This window comes from Pinus tabuliformis, chromosome 3_2 (genome assembly GCF_031772625.1).
Source record: "Pinus tabuliformis cultivar Carrire ecotype Pingquan chromosome 3_2, CPIR1, whole genome shotgun sequence".
Taxonomy (NCBI): Eukaryota; Viridiplantae; Streptophyta; class Pinopsida; order Pinales; family Pinaceae; genus Pinus; species Pinus tabuliformis.
The window spans coordinates 1,251,165,934-1,251,190,112 of record NC_142302.1 but is presented as its reverse complement, the minus strand read 5'-3'; the positions used below and the strand labels follow the sequence as shown (position 1 = coordinate 1,251,190,112).

The 24,179-nt window shown below is 39.2% G+C and overlaps 1 protein-coding gene across 1 annotated transcript in view; it reads left to right on the top strand.

Annotated features, from left to right (window-relative positions):
* LOC149185272 (Polynucleotidyl transferase, ribonuclease H-like superfamily protein) overlaps nt 1-3,145 on the top strand; it is a 186,180-nt gene extending 183,035 nt beyond the window's left edge. The window contains exons 5-6 of the mRNA XM_089419076.1: nt 2,200-2,251; nt 2,390-3,145. Coding sequence (XP_089275202.1) covers nt 2,200-2,251; nt 2,390-2,509 — 172 coding nt within the window. The 3' untranslated portion in view covers nt 2,510-3,145. The remainder of the gene's footprint in view (nt 1-2,199; nt 2,252-2,389) is intronic.
* Nucleotides 3,146-24,179: the final 21,034 nt, after the last annotated feature.

Below are 24,179 nucleotides of genomic sequence, written 5' to 3'. Positions count from 1 at the left end.
TATTCCACAAAAGATTAATCTAGGATGGTCCGATCCCTTCTCAGTGCGACAATTTTGTTTGTCACTTAGAAGATCATATCAACTTGTATTGATGAAGATGATTGTTCCGAGATGAGAAGACATTCGAAACCGAAAAAGAGATCAAGCCTTTTTCATTGACAAGCTTTGAGGACAAAGCTTTTTGAGGAGAAAGGAAATGTTATGAATAAATATATAGGAAATAATGTAAAATAATATAAATGATAATAACCATAAATAATGATTAGTTAATTAGTAATTAGGTTGAAGAGTCATGTCTAAATGAGACACGACTCTCCATGAAGAGACACCTGCTTGGTATATTATCAAGCTTCTCACTCTCATTGTATCATCATTTTTATTCACACATCTAATATATAATATTTGTATTCTCATGGATATCTTTATATTCGAAGTCTTCTGAAGTAATTAATCTCAAGATGCTTCATTAGATGTCTTTGATGCGTGCGTTTTTCAGGAAAAATGTAGATGCTCTTGAGATTGGAGACAAGGTGGATATGCTAGCTCTATTCACCTATGTATGTAGAGGTAGCCTGTGTACTTGACCTCTGACACCATGATGTAATGAAATACAAGATGCATTTGCCAAAAAATAGGGAAGAGGTGCTGGTGGTTGGGTTTTGCTTGGCCATGACTATATGAAGCTTTACTAGTACACTATATGTTACCTTGAAAGACCTTATTGGCCTTGCTATTTTTCTAGCTACTTGTGGAATTTCATCATAGATTTCGTCTGAGGATTGAACTGACACCATACCATTAGGGGCATCCCTATTTTTTTTGTGATCATCTTGAGCTATAAGGAAAGTTTCTCATCAGCGTTGGCACTTGAAATATACTATCCTATTTGTGATCATCTTGACCGAAAGGGAAAGGTCCTTATCAATGTTATTACACTTCAAAACATATATTGGGTGTGTTTGTGTGAGTCACTGTTTGCCCTCGTCTTGCTTGAAGAACCTGGAAACAAATTGCACCTTGATCTAGTGTTTTATTTAGAAAGATCATCACAGGCAGAAATAGGAAAATGGATCTAAGGATATGTCCTTGGTTAGTGTCCTAGTTGAGGGTGGCCACTGGCCTACTAATGCTACAAGATCTCCTGTAAAGTCTGAATGTGGCATGTCCTGTTTAAGAATTTCAATCAATGCTTGAATTAGGTGGCATGTCCTGTTTAAGAATTTCAATCAATGCTTGAATTAGGTGGCTGTAGTTTTCCAAGCAGAGAATATATGGACCCACGACTGAAAATGGCAGTATTTTAATTTTTTAATGAGACATTCAAGGTTCTCTGGTTTAGTCTGAGTTTTAGCTTTAAGTTTTTGCCATTTCAAACACTCGCGAAAAACTGTTCTGTTTGAAATCCGAGGGAAAGAAATTTTCATCCATACAATTCCAATCAGTATTGCACCCAGTTCTTAGAGAATGATATAGGATTACGAAGTACTCTGTCAAGGTGATATATGCATAATCATCTGATATATATTCCCATAAATGAGGACGGTGCAATGATAGAGCTCCCCCTTCATGATAGACACTAGAGATAAACTTCCATAGGTATTTTCAGAACACACTGAGCCGTTGAAGTAGCTCTCCAACTCAAACCAATGGGTTGTTTACCAAGGAAATGAATCACAGTTTCTTAATACAGATCGGTCCCAATGATGGATGGAGTTAATATGTAGCAAAGACAAATATTAGAATTACCAAGGAAATACATGTTGAGAATATCCTTTTAACTTGAAAAATGTGATACCCATGAGATGTAGAACATCAGTGACATGGTGTTCTGTTAGGAGTAAAGGTCGCTGGTTGGAAACCCCATGGGTACAAAAAATCCAGCCATGTTACGGGTTGGTTTGGCCCAGGTCAAGTGTGATCCGGGGTGATTTTGATGGCTTAGATGCCCTTGAGTTGCAATTTCTTAGCCAAAGGCTAGTGCCGTAAGTCTCACACAAACTAGCAAACAGGAAAAACTTGAAAATGTGATGCGGTTATATCAGCAATTTATAAAAAGAGGATTGTCACGTTTCTTTCTTATATATAAAATTGGAAGCGTAGTCTATCTTGTTTTATGTCCAAATGGTGTACCCTTATAGATGCACGGAATTCATGTAATTATATAATTACTAATAACAGAAACCTTTGCATGGTTTTCAGAGGCTTGAAAAAGCATGCTCGTCAAGAACAGAGTGACGCATATGCTGCTGTGGTGCGTTCTTTTTCTTTAATTTATAACATTGCATAAATATATTCTGATTGTAATTTTCTCTGAACATTTTTGTTTCTTTCTAGTATATTATTTAAACAAAAGCTTGAGCTGATACCAATAAAGTTATGTTTCCTTCAGATGTTGTTGGAACGATATTTCTCTATGGCTGGATGTGAGACGGAGCTAATCTGGCCAAAAGACATTTCACTCCAGGAAAGGCTTTGGAAAGGCACTTCTGAATCATTCTTTGATGATTGACAGTCAAGAACTCGATTTGTTCTCTGATTTTGTTTAATGGAACCTTCCATTTGGTGCAAGCTATTAGTTGCAATGGCACTACAAAACAGCCTGGTAATTCATGTGGATTTTATTGAATCATTAACCTGAGTGCTCATAAATGTATTGTTTTCTCCAAGAATTATGCAACAAGAGGGTTGTACATACACCTTCATAGAAAGTATCAAATGGAGCAACTATATAGTATGGCTGCATTTTGGGCTGAAAAAGGTAGCATCGAGCATCAATGCCATATCAACTGTAGAAAATCCCGCAAAGCAGCAGTGAATCATTGAAGATCTGAAATTGGTCTTTGCTGTCCCGTACAATTGGCATTCTAATAGATTGGGACTTAGCGAACCGAGTCTTTTCTGGTAAGAAATCAGTGATTGAAATCTCAGAACTGCAACAGGTAAGATTTTATAAGATAAAAGAGCATTTCACCGCAGAAGATTCATTATGGAATCTGACATTTTATAGCAAGGGTAATTTATGTACGTCCCTTATTTCGATACTGAAGTATGCTATCACATCAGAGATATTTCATGTAACTGACTCTATGGGTAGTGATTACATTACATTGATTTTCATAAGATAAAAGAGCATTTCACTGCAGAAGATTCGTTATGGAGTCTGATATTTTTATAACAAAGCTAATTTACATAGCGTTCCTAATTTCCATACTAAAATATGCTAACACATTGGAGAAGATATTTCAGGTGAACTGTTTCTATGGGGAATCCATATATTTGGGATTTATAGCTCACACGAATCACCACAGAACCTCCTGTTGGAGAATACAATAGTGAAGCTATTAATTCAATCTCTCCTTAATCTTAATAATTGTTTGTGAACTTCATTTATCTTCTTGTGTTTCTTTATTGGATCTTTTCATTAAACAATTATCAAGAGCAAAAACAATAAAGACAATGGACGCAAGTATTAGGCTTCAAGCCAAGGAAAAACCCTTCCAAGGGGAAAACCCAGAAAGAATCTCCTCTTTTTACATAATCTGCTTCAAATGAGAAAACCAAGACCCAAAACCCTAGACCAAGCCCTCCTCCAAACACCAAGTCAACCCTCCAAGAAAACCTTCCAATTAGGTTAGAGATCAACCAAATTAACAAAGATAAATTTTGCTTCAACCAGCGTCCAGCTTCAACTTCGACCCTGCAACTTTGACATGCAATGTTCAGCCCTGTAGTAGCTATAGAAATCCTAATTTTGACATGTGTCAACTCTTCAAGAAGTCTTCCTTGAAGATCTGAGTGAAGATGAAGACTTGAAGACTGAAACTTCAAGTGAGGCCAAAGGGTCACATGGTTTTAAATCTGACAATTTGTGTATGTTTGCAGGTGAAACATGTAAAGAAAGACAATTTGCTGATATTGTCATAAAGGAGGAAGAAGACAAGCATAATCTAAATTCTGTTCTGGAAGAAGATGAGATAGATAGGTCTCATATATAGTTGGGGAAAGATATCAAGCAACCAAGTGAAGGGCTTGAGGAGATTGAAGAGGAGACCATCAAAGAATTTCTGAATCATATGAAGGATTTAGAACAACAAGGAGATATGATGGTTGAAACATCAAGTGGGACCATAGGGTCTTATGTTTTTAAGACTGATAGTTTGTCTGTGGATGCAGAACAAATGAAGGAGAATATTAATGCAGATGGTGAGACAAGGATAGCTCTTGGAGAAGGTAAACAACAAGAGATTAAAGGCAAACTTGAAGAAGAGACTATGTTAGCTGAAAACATAGTAAAGGATCATCAGTTCACTATGATGATAGGCACAATGGAAATAGCCATGGAAACTGTTGAGACAGTCAGTAAGAAAGAAGGACATCTACTGAAAGATGTTAAGAAGGAAGAACCCTATGCAAAGGATTTAACCTTGGGAGAAGGAACACTAACAAAGGAGTGTTTTGCAGAGGATGAGCAATCTTTTGAAACTGTCAGAAGTATGGAAGAGTATCTTTCAGAAGATAAAAACTCTGAAGTAAAGGAGGATGGAGAATGTCTCTTAAATGAGAGAAGCAGTGATTTATTGCAGCAGAAAGAACTTAATAATGCATTGATATTTGAAATTATGACAACACAGGAAGAATTTCTTGTGAAAGAAGGAGATGAAATTCAGTCTGAAGAGATGATATGTGAAGCAACAGTTGAGAGTGTTGTACCTTGTGATTTTCAAATTGATAATTTGTTTATAAATGCAGGAATTCTATGTGATGATGAAGTACTTATGAAGTATCACGGAGAAATTGCATTGCTGGAATATTTGTTGTAAAATTCAGAGTATGACAGTGTGATCGCTAAAGGAGGAGTTCACTACAGTGGACAAGAGTAGGAAGACATCATTAGAGCAGATGGTGTGGAAGAGAGACTAGTTGACAGTCTCATGAATTCTTTTGAGAATTCAAAACAACATATTGATGTGTTGACAGAGGAGAAAGGAACATAGCAGCAAACTGAATTGTTGCCAAAGGAAGATAAGGCACAGAAGCCTTATGTTTTTTTATTTTAACAAGTGTTTTGTGAGTGCAAGTTTTGTTGCAGATGCTAAAGGAAATTTGGCACAGATGAGCAACCAAATAAAGATGAAAGAAGAAGATTCTATGGAAGAATTCAATCCATGGAACAGAGATGCTCAATTGCTAGAGAGAATGCTGGAAAGTCATGATTCAGTGCAGACATAAATAATCATGAAAGAGGGTAAGGATGAAAGGGAGGCAGCAAGAATAACAGAACAAGTAAGAATGAGAGGAAGACTAAGAGTAAGTGATAACATTCAAAAACTCCAAGAAGAACAACAGATTGAAGAGTTGGTGGACATCGACAACCTGAAACAAAGAGAAAGAGGCAGAAGTAAGTGGCAAAGTATAGACCAGTCCAAGGATGTACTGGAGATGGAGATTGAAGAATTATGGCAGCTAATGATGAAACAAGCCATAGGGAGGAAAATGATAGCAGCAGGAAACATGATCAATCAGAATTTGAACCTGATTGACAAGGAGAGGAAGATGAAACAAAAAATAGCAGACATACAACAACAACAAAGGTGCAGAGCTTTCAGACAGTTACAAACTAAAGTTTGGGACCCTGGAGGTTTTCTATCAACACATGAAGACACATGATCAGGAGATCATGAATATTTTCTACTTTGGGAGTCTGATGCAGGAGCATTCAACCCAAGGAAAATCATTGTATTTTAGTAGACATAGGGGGGTCATGTGTTTTAAGGAAGTTGGTTTCCTAAGTCTCAAATTAATGTAATATTTAGGCTTTTAAGTGATTAGAATAGGAATTAATTAGATGTGTGAGGATGTTTGTAAATGCTCTCGAATAAAGGAGAACATGAGTGGTTAATAATGACAAGAGAGTTAGAAGTCAATTATAACTCTAAAGGTAGTTTCATGATTCGAGGAACTAGAGAGAGTTCTTAGGAATTAATTGAAGTTAGAAGTGGACATAGAGGACATTTAGGAGTCAGTTCAATAGATCTAGGATTTGAACCAGAATTAGTTCAATAGAACCTTTTTGGTATAAATGTAAGCCTACGGGCAGAGTAGAAGGAGGCCATTGATATTGAAGATCAGGCCTGTGAGAGACAAAGAGTCTCGAATGTAATCATTTGTTTATACTTATATATACAGAGGTTTATTCCCTAACTGTGTAATTGTGTGAAACGAGTATTTATGAATGAATTATATGTGAATTCGTAGGTTCTGTAACAAGGGTTGCAGGCAGAATTCTGAAGGACACGCAGAGGAGTAGAATGATTCAGAGGAATCATAAAGGGATCTTTGAATCCAGTTGAAGATCAGAGTGGAGCTCTGGAGAAGTAGCGAAGGGAGAATTTGCAAAAGTTAAGCTCAGAGAAAAGGTTGAGCAGTGGGAGAGCGGAAGTCAAAACACTAAAGAAAAACCCAAAACCACAAGGAAAAACACTGAATGACGAATTAAAGTTAAAGAAAAGGAACGAGCGGAGAAGTGAAGAGGTAGTGCATAGGAACCGTTAGATCTCAAAGATCAATGGTCATCGCATGAAAGAGCGTGTAGAAGATAACTCGCGAAGAAGCGATTTTTATATAGGAAAGTGGATTTCGGGTGGAAGAAGGACCGTAAGCGGTATTCTTCCATTTGGCTCCGATTCCACTAATCGGAGGACAAGTAGGAACAGAGGAATGAGGGAAAACTCCCCGTGCTCATTGTCTGCCTGAAATAAATAGCAACCGTTAGATTTGAAGGAGGAAGATCGACGACGGAGGTTCGTCGTTCTGTTTTGTTAATTGGGTGAAAGTCCTACCGTCGGATCGAGTCTAGATCGATGGTCATAATTTGATCGCTTATCGCATTAGGCCGAGGTGAAGGACTGGCAGATAGTGGATAGGCCAATATGCGATTTAGCATCAACCGTCGGATCAACTGTAGGATCGACGGTTGTGATTTAGTCGCTAATCGCATATCGCAAAGGTCAAGCGCCAGCGGTTAATGGAGTAGCGATATGCTGATGGGCCTATTAGCACTTGAAATTTCACCTCAGGCTGAAAAGGCAAATCTCAAAGCTACATCAAACCATTCAGCCTCGTAGCTAGCCCTACGGGGCAGGAGAAGGCTCTCTCCGGTCAATCTCGGTAAATTTTCAATAGGAAGAGATGACCAATCAAGGTAACACTGATATTAGGCTAGTAAACTGATTTGAAGGTTGATTTGGGGGTTTTTTGGGTTTTTGGTGGCAAATTGAGGAGCTGCAATTTAGGGTGCGGGGATTTGACACAGTTTCTGCAGGGGGTCTTTGGGGCGAGGTAGGAGCCTGTATTGATGCCTTTAACTGAGATGAATGGTGAGGAATGAAAGATGAGGAGCTAAAGAGAGCAAACAATCACTTTGAATTCTCTTTAGACAGAAGAAAACATTGAAATTAAACAAATTTAAAAGCAGAGCATGGCTAGCATGAATTCATACTTTAACACTTCATTTGTTTAATGTGCAGCAGTAAAGAAAGGAAATGAATCACATAACAAAGCTTACAAGAACATGAAGAAACACACCATCAACACATGAGTCCACAAGAATCCCAAAGATGACTGCAAAACCCTGGTCTTCCTTAGCCAAAAATTGCAGAGATATAATGAAAATATACAATGATAGCTTCTCCCTCAAGAGTCCAACCATGAAAATGAGCAAGAAAGTACATAATATAGATGATCTAACCTCTTTCCCTGCCTCCATGGGTCGAGCTCACTATCCTAGGAGCTGTTTGAACAACTTCTAAACTAAGCACTACAAAATAGGCAGTCAAAACAACTTGCCTCTATAAACTTGGAAACCAGTTCATACAGTCAATTTTACCCTTTTACATGCAAGAATCTTCTAGAAGAGTTAAACAAGAGTAAAAGTATGCAAAAAGTGCCACAAGTACAGTCAAGAGGACCACCATCGACCTCAGAAAGTCAAACTGGAGCTAAAATGCAAATTCTGGGCTGAACTGGTCAAATCTGGCAAAGTTCCCTCAACGGGTCGTGCACATCCTCCTCAACGGGTCGCGCACTTTGGAGCCCTGTTTGGAGGCCTTCCCGGTGTCAGAATGAGGTGCAGGATAGCTCGTTGGATTTGGAGGTCATTTGCCCAGTCAAAAGTCAATTCTCCCAAGACTACTTCTGCAGCTCAAAAAGGGGGCAGAATGTCAAAATTTGGCTGTATTTTGACCTTTTGGAGGCCCAAAACTCCATGAAAACTCAAGTCCATCCATAGGCATGTGTAACTTTGCATGACAAATCTAGCAATGTTGAGTTTTCGCAAAACGGAGCTATGATGACAAAGGGTCTCACCGGGGGTGAGACCCGTTGAGAAGCCAAAACCTGTAAATTTCCCAAAAATACCAAAATTACCCAAAATTCTCCAAAATTTTTGGGATTTGTGCTGTAGATGATGCTAGTGAGTGCCATGATCCTTAAGGGATGCCTCAGCGAAGATAAGGAGTGGATTTGGCCTTTTTCTCCGTTTTAGTGCCTCGGTCAACCTCCTTTGGAACATTTTCATTTTTGCCTTGCAAACATGCATCCTCGCCCAATAGTGATTTTTCATGTTCCTTAGCAGCTTTTTCTCTTGGTTGGCCTTAGCCAACAGCCTCTCCAAGTGGGCATTCTCCTGAATGAGAAATGACTCCTGGTCAGCAGGCAATGGATGACCGGGCCTCCTACGGTTTAGGACTCGGTCACTACGAATCCTCCAAAGCTCATCAAGTGCCTTCTCCTCCTCTAGCTGTGTGTTCCGCTGCTCTAGATAAGTGATGGTCCATTGGGCACCCTCAAGTCTCCGCTGCAAAACATCATTCTCGGCCCTGAGCTGCTGAATGATCTCCTTTGCCTCTTGGCTAGGAGAACTGACCTCGAGATCAATCACTGGATCCTCATGAATCATGGGCTCTTTGCCCCTCTGCAATACCTGTGCTGGTGAAGAAAGCGAGGCCCCTTCCACCTGCTGTGGAGATAACACTCGCTGATCCGAAGATGAAGGCGAGACCCCTTCCACCTGCTGTGGAGATAGTACTCGCCTAGCTGTTGCAAATAAGGCCCTTGGGCCTTTCTGATAGGTGACCAAAGGAGTGGAGCTGACATGTCGGGTGATGGGAGCATCAGGCTGCTGAGATGGTCCTCCCTCCTCATGAATTGCCTCCTGATGTGGCTGAGGTGGCACTGTGAAAAACTCACGGGAGATGAACTCCTCCCATGAGATGCCCTGCTGAGTCAACTGATGGGAGACTATGAGCTGGATCAAACCATAGTGACAAAGGCTCCTGAACTGCAGAGCCGGGGTTTTCCTCTGCAACATGGGCACCATCCTCTGAATGTTATGAAACAAGAAGACCGGGAGGTTCATCATCCTCACCCGGGTGAAATGCATCAACAAGCGAATGTGATATGAATACACCTGTGAAAATCTGCCCTCACAGGTAAAGTAATGCATGATAAGTCTCATGAGGGGAGCATACTCGCTCTGGAGAAATCTGAATGGGAAAACACCCTTTAACAGTCTCACAAATGATGGCCGGACATAGGGCTCAAAGTGAACAAAATCAAGTAATCTGCGCTTAGGCCACACCTCACCCACATTCGGTATCCCTGTAGCCTCTGAAATCACCTCAGGTGTCAATATGAAGTTCACCCCTGCAAGAGTGACATGTCCATCATGGAGGTGTAAGACAAACAAGCGGGCCAACTCTCTATGATGCTGAATCTGAGAGATCCTCTCACAAAACTGATAGCAAGACATGTACCGAAAGCAATTCACTGCCAAAGGACAAGCCTGTAATTCTGCTAAAGAAGTGGGCTCTTCCCGCTTAAGATGTCCTCCCTTACCTCTATTCCTCAACCTCTGTAGATGATGAATGGTCATCACTTTGCTCATAAGTTTCGGTATCTGACATGGTTTTGGAGCAAAGTGGACAAACTGAAGGACAAATTGAACTGTTGCCTCTGCCTGCAAAAGTGCTGAACTCTATGCTGTTTCAAGGGGAAAAAACATGAGGGGAATGTTAGGGGAGGGAACTTCTTAACGAGGAATGGGAATATATGAAAATAACAGGGAATTTCAAGGGAAACTTTACAAATTGTCATGCATATAGGAACACATTTTAACATTGGGAAATCATTTGCAAAGAACATCTCATATGGGACAAAAACATGTATGATAGTGAACATGGAAGGGGCATACATGTATCAATAGGGACATAGGGAAACCATACACCAAATTTACTTATAGGAGTTCATGTGTGTCATAAGGCAGATTTTTGTTTTTTTTTTTTTTAAGGAGTACATGTACATTGTTTTAACATAGAGGGAAAGTTTTCATGTACAAGGGGATGTCAAGGGTATGTAGGGGTTATGTACATGACTCTAGATATACAGCAACATTTATTTTCACATGACTCTTTTCTTTATTTGCAAATGTATCTTTTCTTTTTGTTCTATTTTTGCATGTGTATGGTAGAGGGAATTAGGTTTTTGTGTGCTTGGGAGAGGGGTAGGGTTTATAGTTTAGGTATGGGGAAAAAGTCTACATTTTATGTACAAATAATATGGGACAGAGATGAAAGCATGACTGTGAATGAAAGGAGAAAAGAGGGAAGGGACCAAATGGGACAAAATCACTTGAAACAGTCACTAAACCCTAGCATTTTACAAACATTAACAAGCAGCCATATAAGTCTTTTCATTCGCTTGATATGAGGTTATAATCATAGCATACAAGCTTATTTTCATCATCAACCTCCAAAACAATGAGTAAGATCCTACCTCGAGCAATGTAGATGAGTTGAAGGGAGGTTGAGGAAATTTGGTTGAAGTTTGATTGCAGACAGCTGAATGGGTCGCGCAGGCTCCCCAACGGGTCGCGCACAGCCCAACGGGTCGCGCCCGTAGTAAATTTACACTGCCGGAGTGCCCTGGACGGGTCGCGCACCGCCCAACAGGTCCAGGTCGCGCACAGGCTTGAACGGGTCGCGCACCTACTAACTGCCCGAAATCACTGTGTTTTTGCCTCTTTCGCCTATCACTCTCTCACAATCTCTCTTGCAAGCTTTGAAATGCACAATGAGAGTGAAAGGAGGGAATATTACCTTTTATAATCTTCATTTGAAAAAATTTCATCCATAAACCCACTTTATAAAGTCTATTTTGACACTTTTTTAAAACACTGATTTTTTGGTTTCCTTTATCCTGAAGTTGACTTTTTGAGTGCTTTGACCTGATTCTTTTTGCAGGTAGATCATCTGAAGGACTGTGGCAAGGGGACCAGGGTTGTTGCTGCCTTTTTGAAATCTTTTTGGAAATTTATTCTTTTTACAAAAAATTATCATGACCTTGGCTTTAAAAACAGAGTTTTTAAATCCAAGGTTAGAAATGAACTGTATATGATGAAAATATCAAAGGAACATGTTTACCATCCTCCCTCTGGCTTGCTGGGGACTCAAGGATTTTCAGAGACATGACCTTGCAGAGACAAATGACCAAAACCCTAGACCTAGAATTTTGACATTAAGACACATCAAGACAAGCTTAAAAAACTCAATGACTGATATGACCTGATCCAGCAAAGCCAAGAGGGGTATGAATTGACCAGCTCCTCCATCAGGGTTATGGCATGCCTAACGGGATGCAAACTTTGACACTGATGAGACACCTACTAATGCAAATGCAAAGAGCTTTGATCACTGATGGAGGGCTTTCAAGACCGACACTAACAGGGCCAACATGCGATGAAGCGATGCGCCGATAGACACTGGATCGGAGAAAGAAATGGACGGTGGAGATCGGTTTGATCGGTGATCGGTGAATGGAAAGTTCAGTGGGAAAGCGATGGACCGGGAGTGCGGACTCGACGACATATGAACACGGGTATATAAATATTTGAAGTCTGACAAGGACCTAGGGAAAAGGCAAAAAGGTATGTTTTGCGGGTTTTTCCTTTGTAAATGGTTTATCAAGAAAAATAGCGGCGATGGAAGGTTTTATGCGATAAGTATTATATAACCAATGTTAAAGAGGGAAAAGGTTATATATATGTGGTTAAGGGGTAACGAAGGTTTAGAAGGGGAATAAGTCCCGATATTAACGATAATGAAGGTTATGAGGGGTTTTAAAGTCCCGATAGGAAGGACCTAATGAAAGGCTTTAATAAAGTTTTATGGACGACCGAGATCAGTTTGATCGGTGATCGGCAAAGGAATGACGTAGCGCTGTGGAAGGGTTGGAAGGTGCAGACCCGCCGATAATTATGAACCCGGATGTATAATTTTTGAGATCCGACTAAAGTGTTGGGGTTGGGTTTTTTACTGCATTTCATGTGTGTTCCGATATAATGAACGGTCCCGGGTTTAAAAAAAAAACCCGATAAAGTGTTGTGGTCGGGTTTTAAAGGCTTCAGACCTCAAATACGCTCCCGATAGGTTTGTGGGCCATAACCCACAGGCCTGAGGATAGAAAATTAATATGAAAGGGGAGATTGGTTATACCCCCAAGATCTCCTTTCATCAAACCTTCACCCTTCCTTTCTTCTTCCTTCTAGCTTCATATCGAACTTGTATTATTGTGTGATCGAATTGGTGATGAAGTAGGTCGAAGATGCTTGTATATATAACTTTTCCACGAGGTTGATAACCTCTCTCTAGGCCGACTTGTCACTGCTAGGGCCGACTTGCGCTTGGAGGTTCATAAGGACTTTCTAGACTCGAAATCATATCTTTTACATGTTACATCTTGCCCAATAGTGTCTTTGACTTGAGAAAAATATTCTTTTGATATGAAAAACCCTAGAAGCATGAAGAACATGCTTGACCTAGATGACTATTAAAATTAAGCATGAAACCCATGCTTAAAATTAATATTTTTCTTTCTTTTTTTCTTGTAACATAAGATATACATAATGACTTGAGAACATTGACGATTATGATGACCGAAACTAGTTACATTTCTTGTACTCCCTCTTAACTGGGGAGATATTCATATTTGTACTCTTGGTACAAGGTTATTCTCAAACTGAAGAGTTCTCATAAGAAGAGTCGGATTGGTAAGCCATCTTTAAGCATCAACATTATGACCAACATTGTCAACATAGTAATGCCTTAACTTGACAAGCTCGTTCTTATACAAGAGCATATTGCTGGGAGACTTTACATGAGATACCACACAACCTCTTCAAGTTACATACCCCATCCGAATGTTCACTAGGTATGTCCTTTTAGGGCTCTTCTTATCTTCGACCCCCAATCCTAAAAAAATATCAGTCCTCTTCGACCACTCTTGTCTTGGATACCTGTCCAATGTGGAAATATGTAACTAGGTTTGGTCTTCATAATGTCTTATGTACTATTGATTTTATGTATTTGATGTAAAAGAGAAGAAAATTATTATTGTTATTTTTATAGCACGGGTTTCATGCTCAAGGTCATTTTATTATAGGTCAAGCACCCATTGTGTGCTTCTAGTGATTTCTCATAGAGTCAAATAAGTCAAAGAATCACTGTCATATGTAAAACACCCTATTGGGCATTTTGTATGATGTAAAAATAATTTATTATAAGTCAAAAGGGTTAAAAGTCTCCCTCCAAGACCAAGTCAGCCTGCAAGAGAAGAAATTAGCCTACAATGATGAAGTCAACCTCATTAGGGCTACCTAGAAGCCTATATATAAGATGGCACTCGACCTCATTTGAGGAGAATCCAACACGTTTGATCAAGGATAAAAAAGAGACCTAAAAAGAGCGAAGAAGGAGATCTAAAGAAGAAAAAAATCGAAGTTTGAAAATCTGAATTTTGGGTCAAATTCTCTCACACGTACGAAGGAATTAGGGCATCTTTGTGTTGCAGCAAGACTGAATTACAGTCATCACAAGGAGCTGAATTTAGGTGTCAAAAAGATCAACTTTGGAAGCCAAATATTTAAGGAAGAAGAAGTAATTCATGTGAAGGAGAGAGAAGGCCTATTTCACCATCTTTTCCTTACACATGTAAGCTAGGGTTTCTGCAGTACGGTCGAAAATTACAGTCAAGAAGTTGCAGTTCTTAACTTGTGAAGTTGTAACAGTGTGACTTGTGTTGACTTTGTGAAGGACAAGCTCATCCAAAGGAGAAGCTGACTTGGTCTTGGAGGGGCCTTTGTCTTAGGTCCTAGGTCTTGAAATTCGTCATTTGAAGATTCTATAAGAAGAGAAGAATTCTTGTGGGTTTTCCTTTGAAAGGAGAGTTTTTGGCCATGTCTAGCAGCCTATATCTTATGTCCTCTTGTTCTATTGATCTTCATAGTTTGGTAGTTGTTTAATGATAAAAACCAGTGTTGTGATATCGCGCACGGGATTAAATCGACGAAGGTTTGAAATCACAAAAAAATTGTAAAATTCGGAAAATACCAAAAAACTAAATAAAATTGTTTTCAATCCTTTTAATATCTAAAGCATCCATAACATAAAATAAATGAATTGACACATAAATATGAAAAGAGAACTAATATATAAGACATGTAATATGTCTAGTGCTACATCACACATAACAGTGCATCATGCCTTGAATATAGAGTCTTGAGTCCTGACTCAACCTCAAAATATTAACAAAAATATAATAATGTATCTCTTATCATGAGCCATAATATCATATACAATGAAATGAACCAAGTAACTAGTACTACTTATTTCCTCTGCCCCTCTTGCGAGAAAATATAACAACTTTCCCTCTAGGTGAAGAAGGCTCTGGGGCTGGCAGTGGACTCTGTTGTGCTCTAGAAGTTGAAGAACTAAGAGCTATAGGAGGTATATCGTATCCTCTATTGGTGACCATGGTAGGTGGTTTCACCTCCTCTTGTATCTCATCCTCCTCCTCTACAACTGCTACCCTCTCCACTACCTCCTCCTCTAACCAATCAAGGGTCGACTCCATGATAGGTCGCTCGACCTCAACCCTCCATGCAACAGTGGTGTCTATCCCATCTAATGAGATGGCCTGCACATCATGTGTCCTCTCAAGTTGCCTCACCCATAATCATAGATTGTAGTAGATGCAAAACATGTCATTAAGGCGTTGGGACTCCAACTTGTGCAAGGGTCAAAAATTAATAAATTATAAATACAAAATTAATAATTAAAAAATAAAAAAAAATAAAAAATATATTGTTTATTATTTAATGAATTCAAAAAATTAATTAGAAATTTTTTAACCAGTTGTGCTTCTTGGTGTGTATTTTTTCAAATACACTCTAGTTGCACTCGCATCCGGATGAATTACATGTTTGAATGAGCACTCAAATGGCAAGGCTTTGGAGATTAGGTACTCTACTAACATAACTTCTCCACCATGCATCTATAACAAATAAGATAAACATAAGAAAAAAAATGAAATTTGAAAGTTGAAGCAAACTATGAAGAGACAATGAAATTTGAAACAAACTAAATCTTATCTGGCATTTTTGTCTTCCTATCCACAATAGCCATGTCAGAGCTAAATGTGTCACTTGCCATCCTGTGTATCTCCATTTTTTTGGAAATTTTTGCACGTTCCTCTAGAGAGGACATCATCTTTTGAACACGAGTGAAGAAACCATCTATGACCTTAGCATCAAATATAAAACAACAAGAGTAAGAAAATGCAAGATTCAAGTAGATCCTTGTAGCATGAATGGGACGATGGAGTGTATTGTTCCATCACTCATCAATCACTTCCCATATCAATTGTTGTTTCTCAAAGCCTTCATCCCCCTTATCATCATAATACCAGTGAATGGATTCTTTGGCCCTATCCATGCCCTCATACAAGTAGCCCATTGCAGACTTGTTTCCATCAACTAATCGAAGAACCTTTACCAAAGGCTCAGTAATGCTACACACCTCCTGCACTCCCACCCAGAAGCTTTCTTGGTATGAAACTAGCCTGCATATAGCCTCTCCCTTTGGTTTGCGGCTATATGACAAAGCACGCCATTCCTATGAAAGAATCATTCTCTTCACATCCCACATAATTCAAGAGGGATTGAAGAGATATGAAGCTAGTGGCAAACCATTTAATCACAAGGCGCACCAACTCCTGGTTGTTGGTGAATGTTTTCATCAAATGAAGTACTGATGCATGATTATATATAACTTTTGTAATGCTTTTTGATGGTTCAACATTGACAAAAGGAATTTTTCCTATGTTTTCCAACATCAAGTCAATGCAGTGTGCAACACAAGGTATCCAGAGTAAGTTAGGATGCCTCTCCATAAGCATCCTGCCAGCAACAACATAATTTGCAGCATTGTCCGTTATGACTTGGACAACATGTTGTGGACCCACCTCCTGAATGAACATGTCTAACAAATCACATAATAACCATGTATCTTTGATATGTGTAGATGCATCAACAGATTTCATAAACATTATCCCCTTGGGACAATTAACCAAGAAGATAATAAGGGTTCTACCCTTTTGACCGGTTCAACCCTCTGACATCACAGGGCATCTTGTGTGTTCCCATGAACCCCTAAACTCCTCCAATCTCTTAGTGCATTTGGCCTTTTCATTGTAAAGAATATGCCCTCTAAAGTCATCATTGGAAGGGGATTTGTACCCCGGGACATCAATAGCAATAACATCAATCGTGGGCTAGAAAAATGGATTGTTCCTGGCAATGTTGAAAGGAACGTAACTCCAAAGAAGACACCTGCCCAATAGCTTGTTAGCATCTTCCTTCTTCCTTTTTTTAAGAGATGACATGAAAGATGGTTGTGTAATAGGTGTGGTTCTATAAACAAAAAATGATGAGGCAGCTGTGGGGATGAATGCAGAGATTGATGCTAAAGAAGAACTAATACCACTCTCACGGTCACCTCCTAATCCCACCACTGCACCCCCTGTCATTTGACTCTTCAGAGCTGCCTTGGTCACTTTGGTTGTCTCTATTTTTTCTAATGATTCGGGGGCTTTACAAATGATTTTTGGATTTGTTTTTGTGCAAAGCCCTACTTCATGTCCAAGAATTTATCTAAGGTGGTATTTCAATTGGTATACTCCCCCTGTCATATGGTGCCCACATAACTTGCAAGTCAAATTTGATGTGTCAAACCCCCCATGAGATTCACTAAATTCCCACATAGGGTCCAATTTCTTTGGCATGTTTATAACTTTGTTGAACTCTTGAGTTTTAATGTAAGATTGAATTTTGAACCTAGGGCACAAGAAAAATTGCAAGTTAAACAAATGAAATTAAATTTAACATACAACATTTTGAATTTTTGACATAATTTTTTTCCAACTCAATGCAACAATAATGACCAGAAAAACACATTCAATCCCAAGCAAAAATCATGGAAAAAAACTACGGCATAAGAAAAATTTAAACAAGTAAAACTAACATTAAAGATTTTGCATTTTTGACAAAAAAATCTCTCTACACTAAATGCAACAAAATGACAAAAAAAATACACTCAAATCCAAGCAAAAATCATGGAAATAAATGGGTGACTGAAACCCAAGGAAAAAACAAGAAAAAAACAAAAAAATAGGGCCAAATTTGATTCCATACTTGAAAACCATGCTCTGTTGAAGAAACTTGGTTCAAACTCTTTTTTTTTTTGCTTGAGATGTTAAATTACTTCACTTTTCTCCTCTCTTGCCCTTGTAGATGAGTTCTCCTCCTCCATAGCTCTCACCCATTCCCTTTGCTTGCAAAATGAATTAAAAAAAAAAAAAAACAAAAAAGCCTTTAGAAACTTGTTGTGGCGCAACCTGACAGTTTTTTGAGGTCGGATCGTGATTTCTTGGAAAAAATCGCAATTTTTTCAAGGTGAAAAAAGTTGTTGATTTGAAAAATCTTGATTTCTAGTTTTATCGTGATTTTCGCAACACTGATAAGAACACAATAATATTCAAGTGAAGAAAAGGTTAATTACAAGTACATCAAGTTAATTAAAAGAACATCACAAGCAATTATCAAAGTAAGAGAAATACCCCTTATCTCGTTGCCCTTGATTTCTGAACATGGTATCAAAGCTAAGATGGCAAGGAAAGGCAACTTGAAGATCATTCAATTGAAGAAATATACATAAGGACCAAAATACAAGAAAAAGAGCATCAAGGAGGACTACCCATCACAAGGATCATATCATCTTAAAAAAACAACTCTTGAAAGAAGAAGAAGACCTCAAGGACCATACCTCCATTTAAAGAAAGAAGGACTCTACACTTGAAGTATTCTTGGAAGTGTCCACACTCTACAATCATCATCCAAAGGAAGCAAGAATGGCACTTCATCATCAAATAAATCAAAGTGATCTCCATCTCATTGAAGAAAGGATCACAACTCAAACATCTCTCCATAGATTGAAGAAGAAGAATTGTCATTCTTGAAGAAGGAAGATCATCATCAAGAAAGACATCATTATCAAAGAAGCATCTAGTGGAAGACACCATCAAGGAGGTATCTTCATTTGACAAGTAAGTACTTTATATTTTATGTCTCAATCTACAAACCAAATGACTTCTTTATGCAAGGAGAACAATAAACTTGTTGGGAAATTGAACTATCTTGCATGGAAGAAGAGAATAGATTTAATTCTCATGGAAAATGAAGTTATTGAATATGTGAAGGGCTCAATCTCCAAACCATTGCAAGAGAAATCTCAAGAACTATCAAAGTATATGAAAGAGAAATAATGGCTCAAATAATCCTCATTGAATCGATCAAGGATTCTCTCATCCCCTATTTAGCAAAGTTGAAGATGTCAAAAGAAATCTATGACAAGCTGGTGGAATTGTTCTCTGTGAGTATTGTAGGAGAAATAATATCTTTAAGAACCGAATTATACAAGATGAAAGTATTAAGAGAAGAAGGGGTATCTTCATATCTGATGAAGGTATCTCAAATAAGAAATCAACTACAAGAGATAGGAGAAACTATGTCAAATCCATAAATGACCACTCTCGTATTCAATGCATTACCAAATGAATGGGACAACTTTGTATCAAGCATCTATGGAAAGAAGGAAGCCACTCCATTTAGTGATCTGTGGTCATTATGTAAGATTGAAGAAACTAGATTGAAGGCGAAGAATGATGTTGGATCAAATGAGCAAACAAGTATATGTAGATATGACAAGGAAGAAAGGGATGTTTGGAAAGTTTGAACCTCGAAAGAAATTTCAAAAGAAAATTGACATGTCTAAGATTTAGTTCTACAAATATAATGAGTATATACACTTCAAGAGGAATTGTCCTAAACTCAAAAAGGGCAACAAGAAAAGGAAGGAAAGAAGTGAAGCCCATGTGACTAAAGAAGTAGAAGAATCGGAAGACAAGAAGTCGAAGAAGGAAGAAGTTAAAGAACTCTACTGTTAAAATGTCTCTCACATACATCTAATTTATTTTTTATTATATAAAAGTTAGCAAGTCACGGAAGGAAGCATTATAGTCATGATAAGATACAACATAGTAGAATTGAGATGACAACATTCTAGAAGCATAAAAAGGATATGGTTGAAGCAGTCATCTTACATGATAGAAAGGAAGTAGCTCATGACATCATCATTAGAAGCATAGAAGGATAACCAAAGTAGTAGTTTGTATGGTTGAAGTAAGTCATCTAGCAGGATAGAAAGATAGATCATCATACATCATCATAACTAGAAAGAAGAATTTGCAGAATAAAGATCATCAAGATCCTCCATTGGAGTATTTGGTAAAAGATTCACCTCTAATTAGAAGAATCAAGTGTCACATAGATGGTCTACATTCCACATAGTGTGGAATCCACAATGTAGAAGGATGAAGGTATGATACAAAAAAAGTGCAACATGACAAGTTAGTTGAAGCATTTTCATCTTCAAGCAAGGAAAAGATAAGTTGCTAAAGGAAGCCTAGATGATCACATGAAGGAAGAGGTATGCATATATTTGTTAACATTGATAGATGGATAAAGTCATGTCATCACTTGATTGCAGATAGAATAGTTAGAATGATATATCTCATGAGCATGATTGAAGAAGGGACTCTTCCTTATGATTGATACATGGATACATGAATATAATATTCCTTGAACTCTTCTACATGATGACAAGATAGAATCAACATTACATGACCTCATGAAAAATATGAGGTGGTTGGAAACCATTGTTCCTATGATGAAGGAACTGTGTATTAAGATCCCAAGGAACCAGAATATGATGACATTGGAAGAAGAGTTTGTAAAGATGAGATAATATGAGTAATAAACATATGATGTTAAAAAGGGATTAGTTATGACATCTCCATGGAAAAGGTATGAAGACCCTCATATGTATAATGAAGGAGAACCTTGATAGTAAATGCCTTAGAGATGGATTTGTACGATATGCATTATATTGATGTTGTAGAAGCAGATGTTATGATGAAGGGCCATCATAAAGAGGTAATTTTTGATTTAATGATTCACTTTTGATTTTGAAAGCAAGCATCTGGTTAGGTTGAAACAAGACTACCATAAGTGTTAAAATTGGCAACTAGGGCCAAACTCCAGGTGGGTCATCTTATTAGTGGAAGCTGATATTTTTCTTGGATCCCTCTCGTCGAGAGGTGTAGGATTGATCTAAAGATCATCTGATTCCGATAAGTATTCATGGAGATATGAATTTATTTGTGTTATGGGACAATTCATCAAGGTCGGCCAACGACCAAATAAACCCCACTTGTGCTCAACATTTTAGTATAAATAGAGGTGGCCTTCAAGTCATTTTCAACACACTTGGGATCTCTTCCTCTCTACTTGTCTTTGGGTTTTATTAGGAGGAGAGATCCTAAGGGATAACACTGCCCTAACCTAGAGGGCCGAAGCCGGAACTGCTAAAACTGCCGGGAATAGCCGGAATTGTCGGAATTGTCGGAACTGCCGGGACTAGCCAGAATTGCTGAAACTGTCGGAACTACCGGGAACTGCCAGAACTGGCAGGAAAGCTGACATGGAGGGCAGAAGTCGGAACTCCCGGGAACATCTGGAATTACCGGAACTGCTGGAACTGTCGGGAACCGCCGAAACTGTCGGGAAAAGCTAGAACTGCTAGAACTGTCGGGAATCGCCAAAATTGCTGGAACTGTCGAGAACTGCCGGAACTGTCGGGAATAGTCGGGATTGTCGGAATTGCCGGAACTATCGGGAATAGCCAAAATTCTGGAACTGTCGGGAATAGCCAGAACTGCTGGGAAAAGTCGGAACTGCCAGAACTATCAGGAATAGCCGGAATTGCTGGAACTGTCGGGAATAGTCGAAACTACCGGGAATAGCCGGAATTGCTGGAACTGCCGAAATTGTCGGAAACTGCCAGAATTGTCGGGAATCGCTGGAACTGCCGAAACTTTCGGAATTGCCGGGAATAGCCGGAACTGCCGAAACTGTCAGAATTGTCGGGAATAGCCGGAACTGTCAGGAACAACCAGAACTACCGGAACAACAAGGAAAGTTGACACAAAGGGTAGAAGCCGGAACTGCCGAGAAAAGCTGGAACTGCTGGAACTGCCTGGAATAGCTGGAATTGCCGAAACTGCCGGAACAACGGGGAACAACCGGAATTGCCGAAATTGTCGCAACTGCTGGGAATCGTCAAAACAGGCGGGAAAGCTGAAGCAGAGGGCAGAAGCCGGAACTGCCGGGGACAACCAGAATTACCGGAACTGTCGGAACTGCCGGAACAACAAGAGCATCTGTTTCAGAAGGAGAGCAGCATGCAAGGGACAACTAACTAACATTGGGACAATTGTATGGTACTTAGCACCAAATACACCAAGTATGCAATGTTACAGCGAGCATGCAAGGGACAGCTAGCATGAAACAACAAGCATGCAAAGGACAACGAGCAAGCAAGATGCAGCCATCACATAGGTCAATATGGCAACATGGTGCAGCAATGGCACATAATGCAATATAGTGATGAGTACAGTCATGATTAATGAAGCATGATGAGATGTAGCATAGTGATGATGGGTGAAACATGGTGCAGCACGGTGAGGTGCTGCATGATGAGGAAATGCAGCACAACGATAGGTGAAGGAGTCACCTTGGAGAATCAGTGGAAGTAGCATGTCTTCAACTGATCTCATGTATCATCTTCTTAGAGATGATCTATGCTCTTATCTAGATAAGTCGAAGTGTTGAATTTTGTTGTAAATGTACTATCTCTCTCTCTCTGTTGAACTATTGGAGAACATATAAGAAGAATTGGTCAAGGGTTTCCCCACATTGGGGTTTGTCCCTGGCTAGCGCCACATCTTGTGTCCTCTTGTCTTGGCTTGTCTTCTGCTATTTATGTTTATGTTCTATCTGCAGTTTACTTTAATGCTGATGTGATTGCTAATCTGGAAAAGATATTGAGCTAACTGTGAAAATTGAAATAAATTGCTCTAAGCATAGAACATACCTAAAATTAACATGGTATCACAGCTGAGGTGAAGACAATGCCCAAGCAAGAGTGAAAGAGCAATCACCGAAGACAGTTGGGAAAGGACAAAAGGATCTGTGGATTCCTCATCCCTCTTCAAATTCACCTAGGGTGAAGTCGAAGTAGAGAATATTATTAGAATGGCGTAGCGGAAGTTTTTGATGGCCTACCTAAAGATCACTTCATTGGGAAGTCCGGATCTAAGGGTGGAAGGAAAGGCAAATGCCTTGGTTTCAATAAGTTCGGCCATTATGCGAAGGAGTGTCCGAATGGTAGAGACACATCTCTTGATGAAGATAACAATCATTTCAGGGACATCTTCAATGATCAAACGAATGACAGGTAATGCAGGTCATCAAGGAAATGACTTACTCGTTAAAGAAAGCAAGGAACCCCAGGTATGAAGAATCAAATGTTGTTTTTAATAAGATAAAGAAGCGTTATCTTGTATTGGCCCTCTCCTTCAGATTCTTTGGGAATCTGGCTTATTGATTGTAGTGCTTTAAGGCACTTCATCGGATAGTAGGGTGCACTCTCTAATTTGGTAGAGTTGGAAACAATCGTGGGATTATACTTGGAGCCGATGCCACCTATCCTAGAAAGGGTGTAGGGAATGTTACCCCTCAATTGAATGAGGGTAACTCGATTCATTTATAGAATCTCTTTTATGTACCTAATCGCAAGAAGAACCTGGTGTCCATTTCGGCAATGGAAGTCAAAGGTTACAGGGTGGCACTCATCGATGGAAAGGTACGTGTTTGAAAATATAATTTTCAAAGATGTTTTTGAGTTCAGGGTTGTATCAAGTTGTAGGAAGTCCACTGGGGACGATGTCCATTGACACATAGCACCGGAGGTTTGTGAGTCAGATGGTGATAGGGATGCCTGAATTAAAAAAGAGCATGAAAGTACATGTCTGAGATGTACCGAAGGAAAATCTTATAAGGGGATCATTCCCCTCATGTAGCAAGTCCACAGGGTTGGTACAACCTGAGGGGTTTGAGATTCATGATCAGGAATCTCACGTATGCAGGTGGAAGAAAGCCCTCTATGGCTTGAAGAAAATTCCCCGGGTGTAGTATGAGAGGATTGATAGCTGTCAGATGAAGCTGAGATTCACTAAGAGTGAAGCCGATCCAAACCATTGTTTGAAGGTTGTGGATGATAGACCTCTCATACCAGCACCTTATGAGGACGACCTATTTCAAAAAAGTGCAGACCCCCTCTCACTTGCAGAAGTAAGAGGGAGTTGGATTCCGGATGTGGAATGGTAAACTGCAAGCCCGTGACTACCTCAAGGATCTTAACTTTCAGAAGTTATATGGTGATGATGCCGGACCAGATTTGGGAAATGCCTCTGAGTTTCATAAACTCATTTGCATTGATGTTCTTGGTGAAATTTTGTCCGAACATATGTTTTGCAGTTAGCATGGTTAGCTCATATTTAGTTGAGCCTCACTGGATTGGTGCCAAGAATCTTATGAGATATCTTCAGGGCACAATATCTCATGGATTGAGATACAATGCCGGAAATATGAAGCTGCATGATTATTCGAATGCTGACTGAGCAGGCAGTGTGGAGGATCACTAGAGTACTTCTCAGCACTGGTTCTCTTTGGGTTCTGCTTCGATATCATGGATAAGCAGGAAGCAGAAGTCGATTACTATAAGCACCGCCGAGACTGAATACATAACTACGAGTATGATCTCGTATGAAGC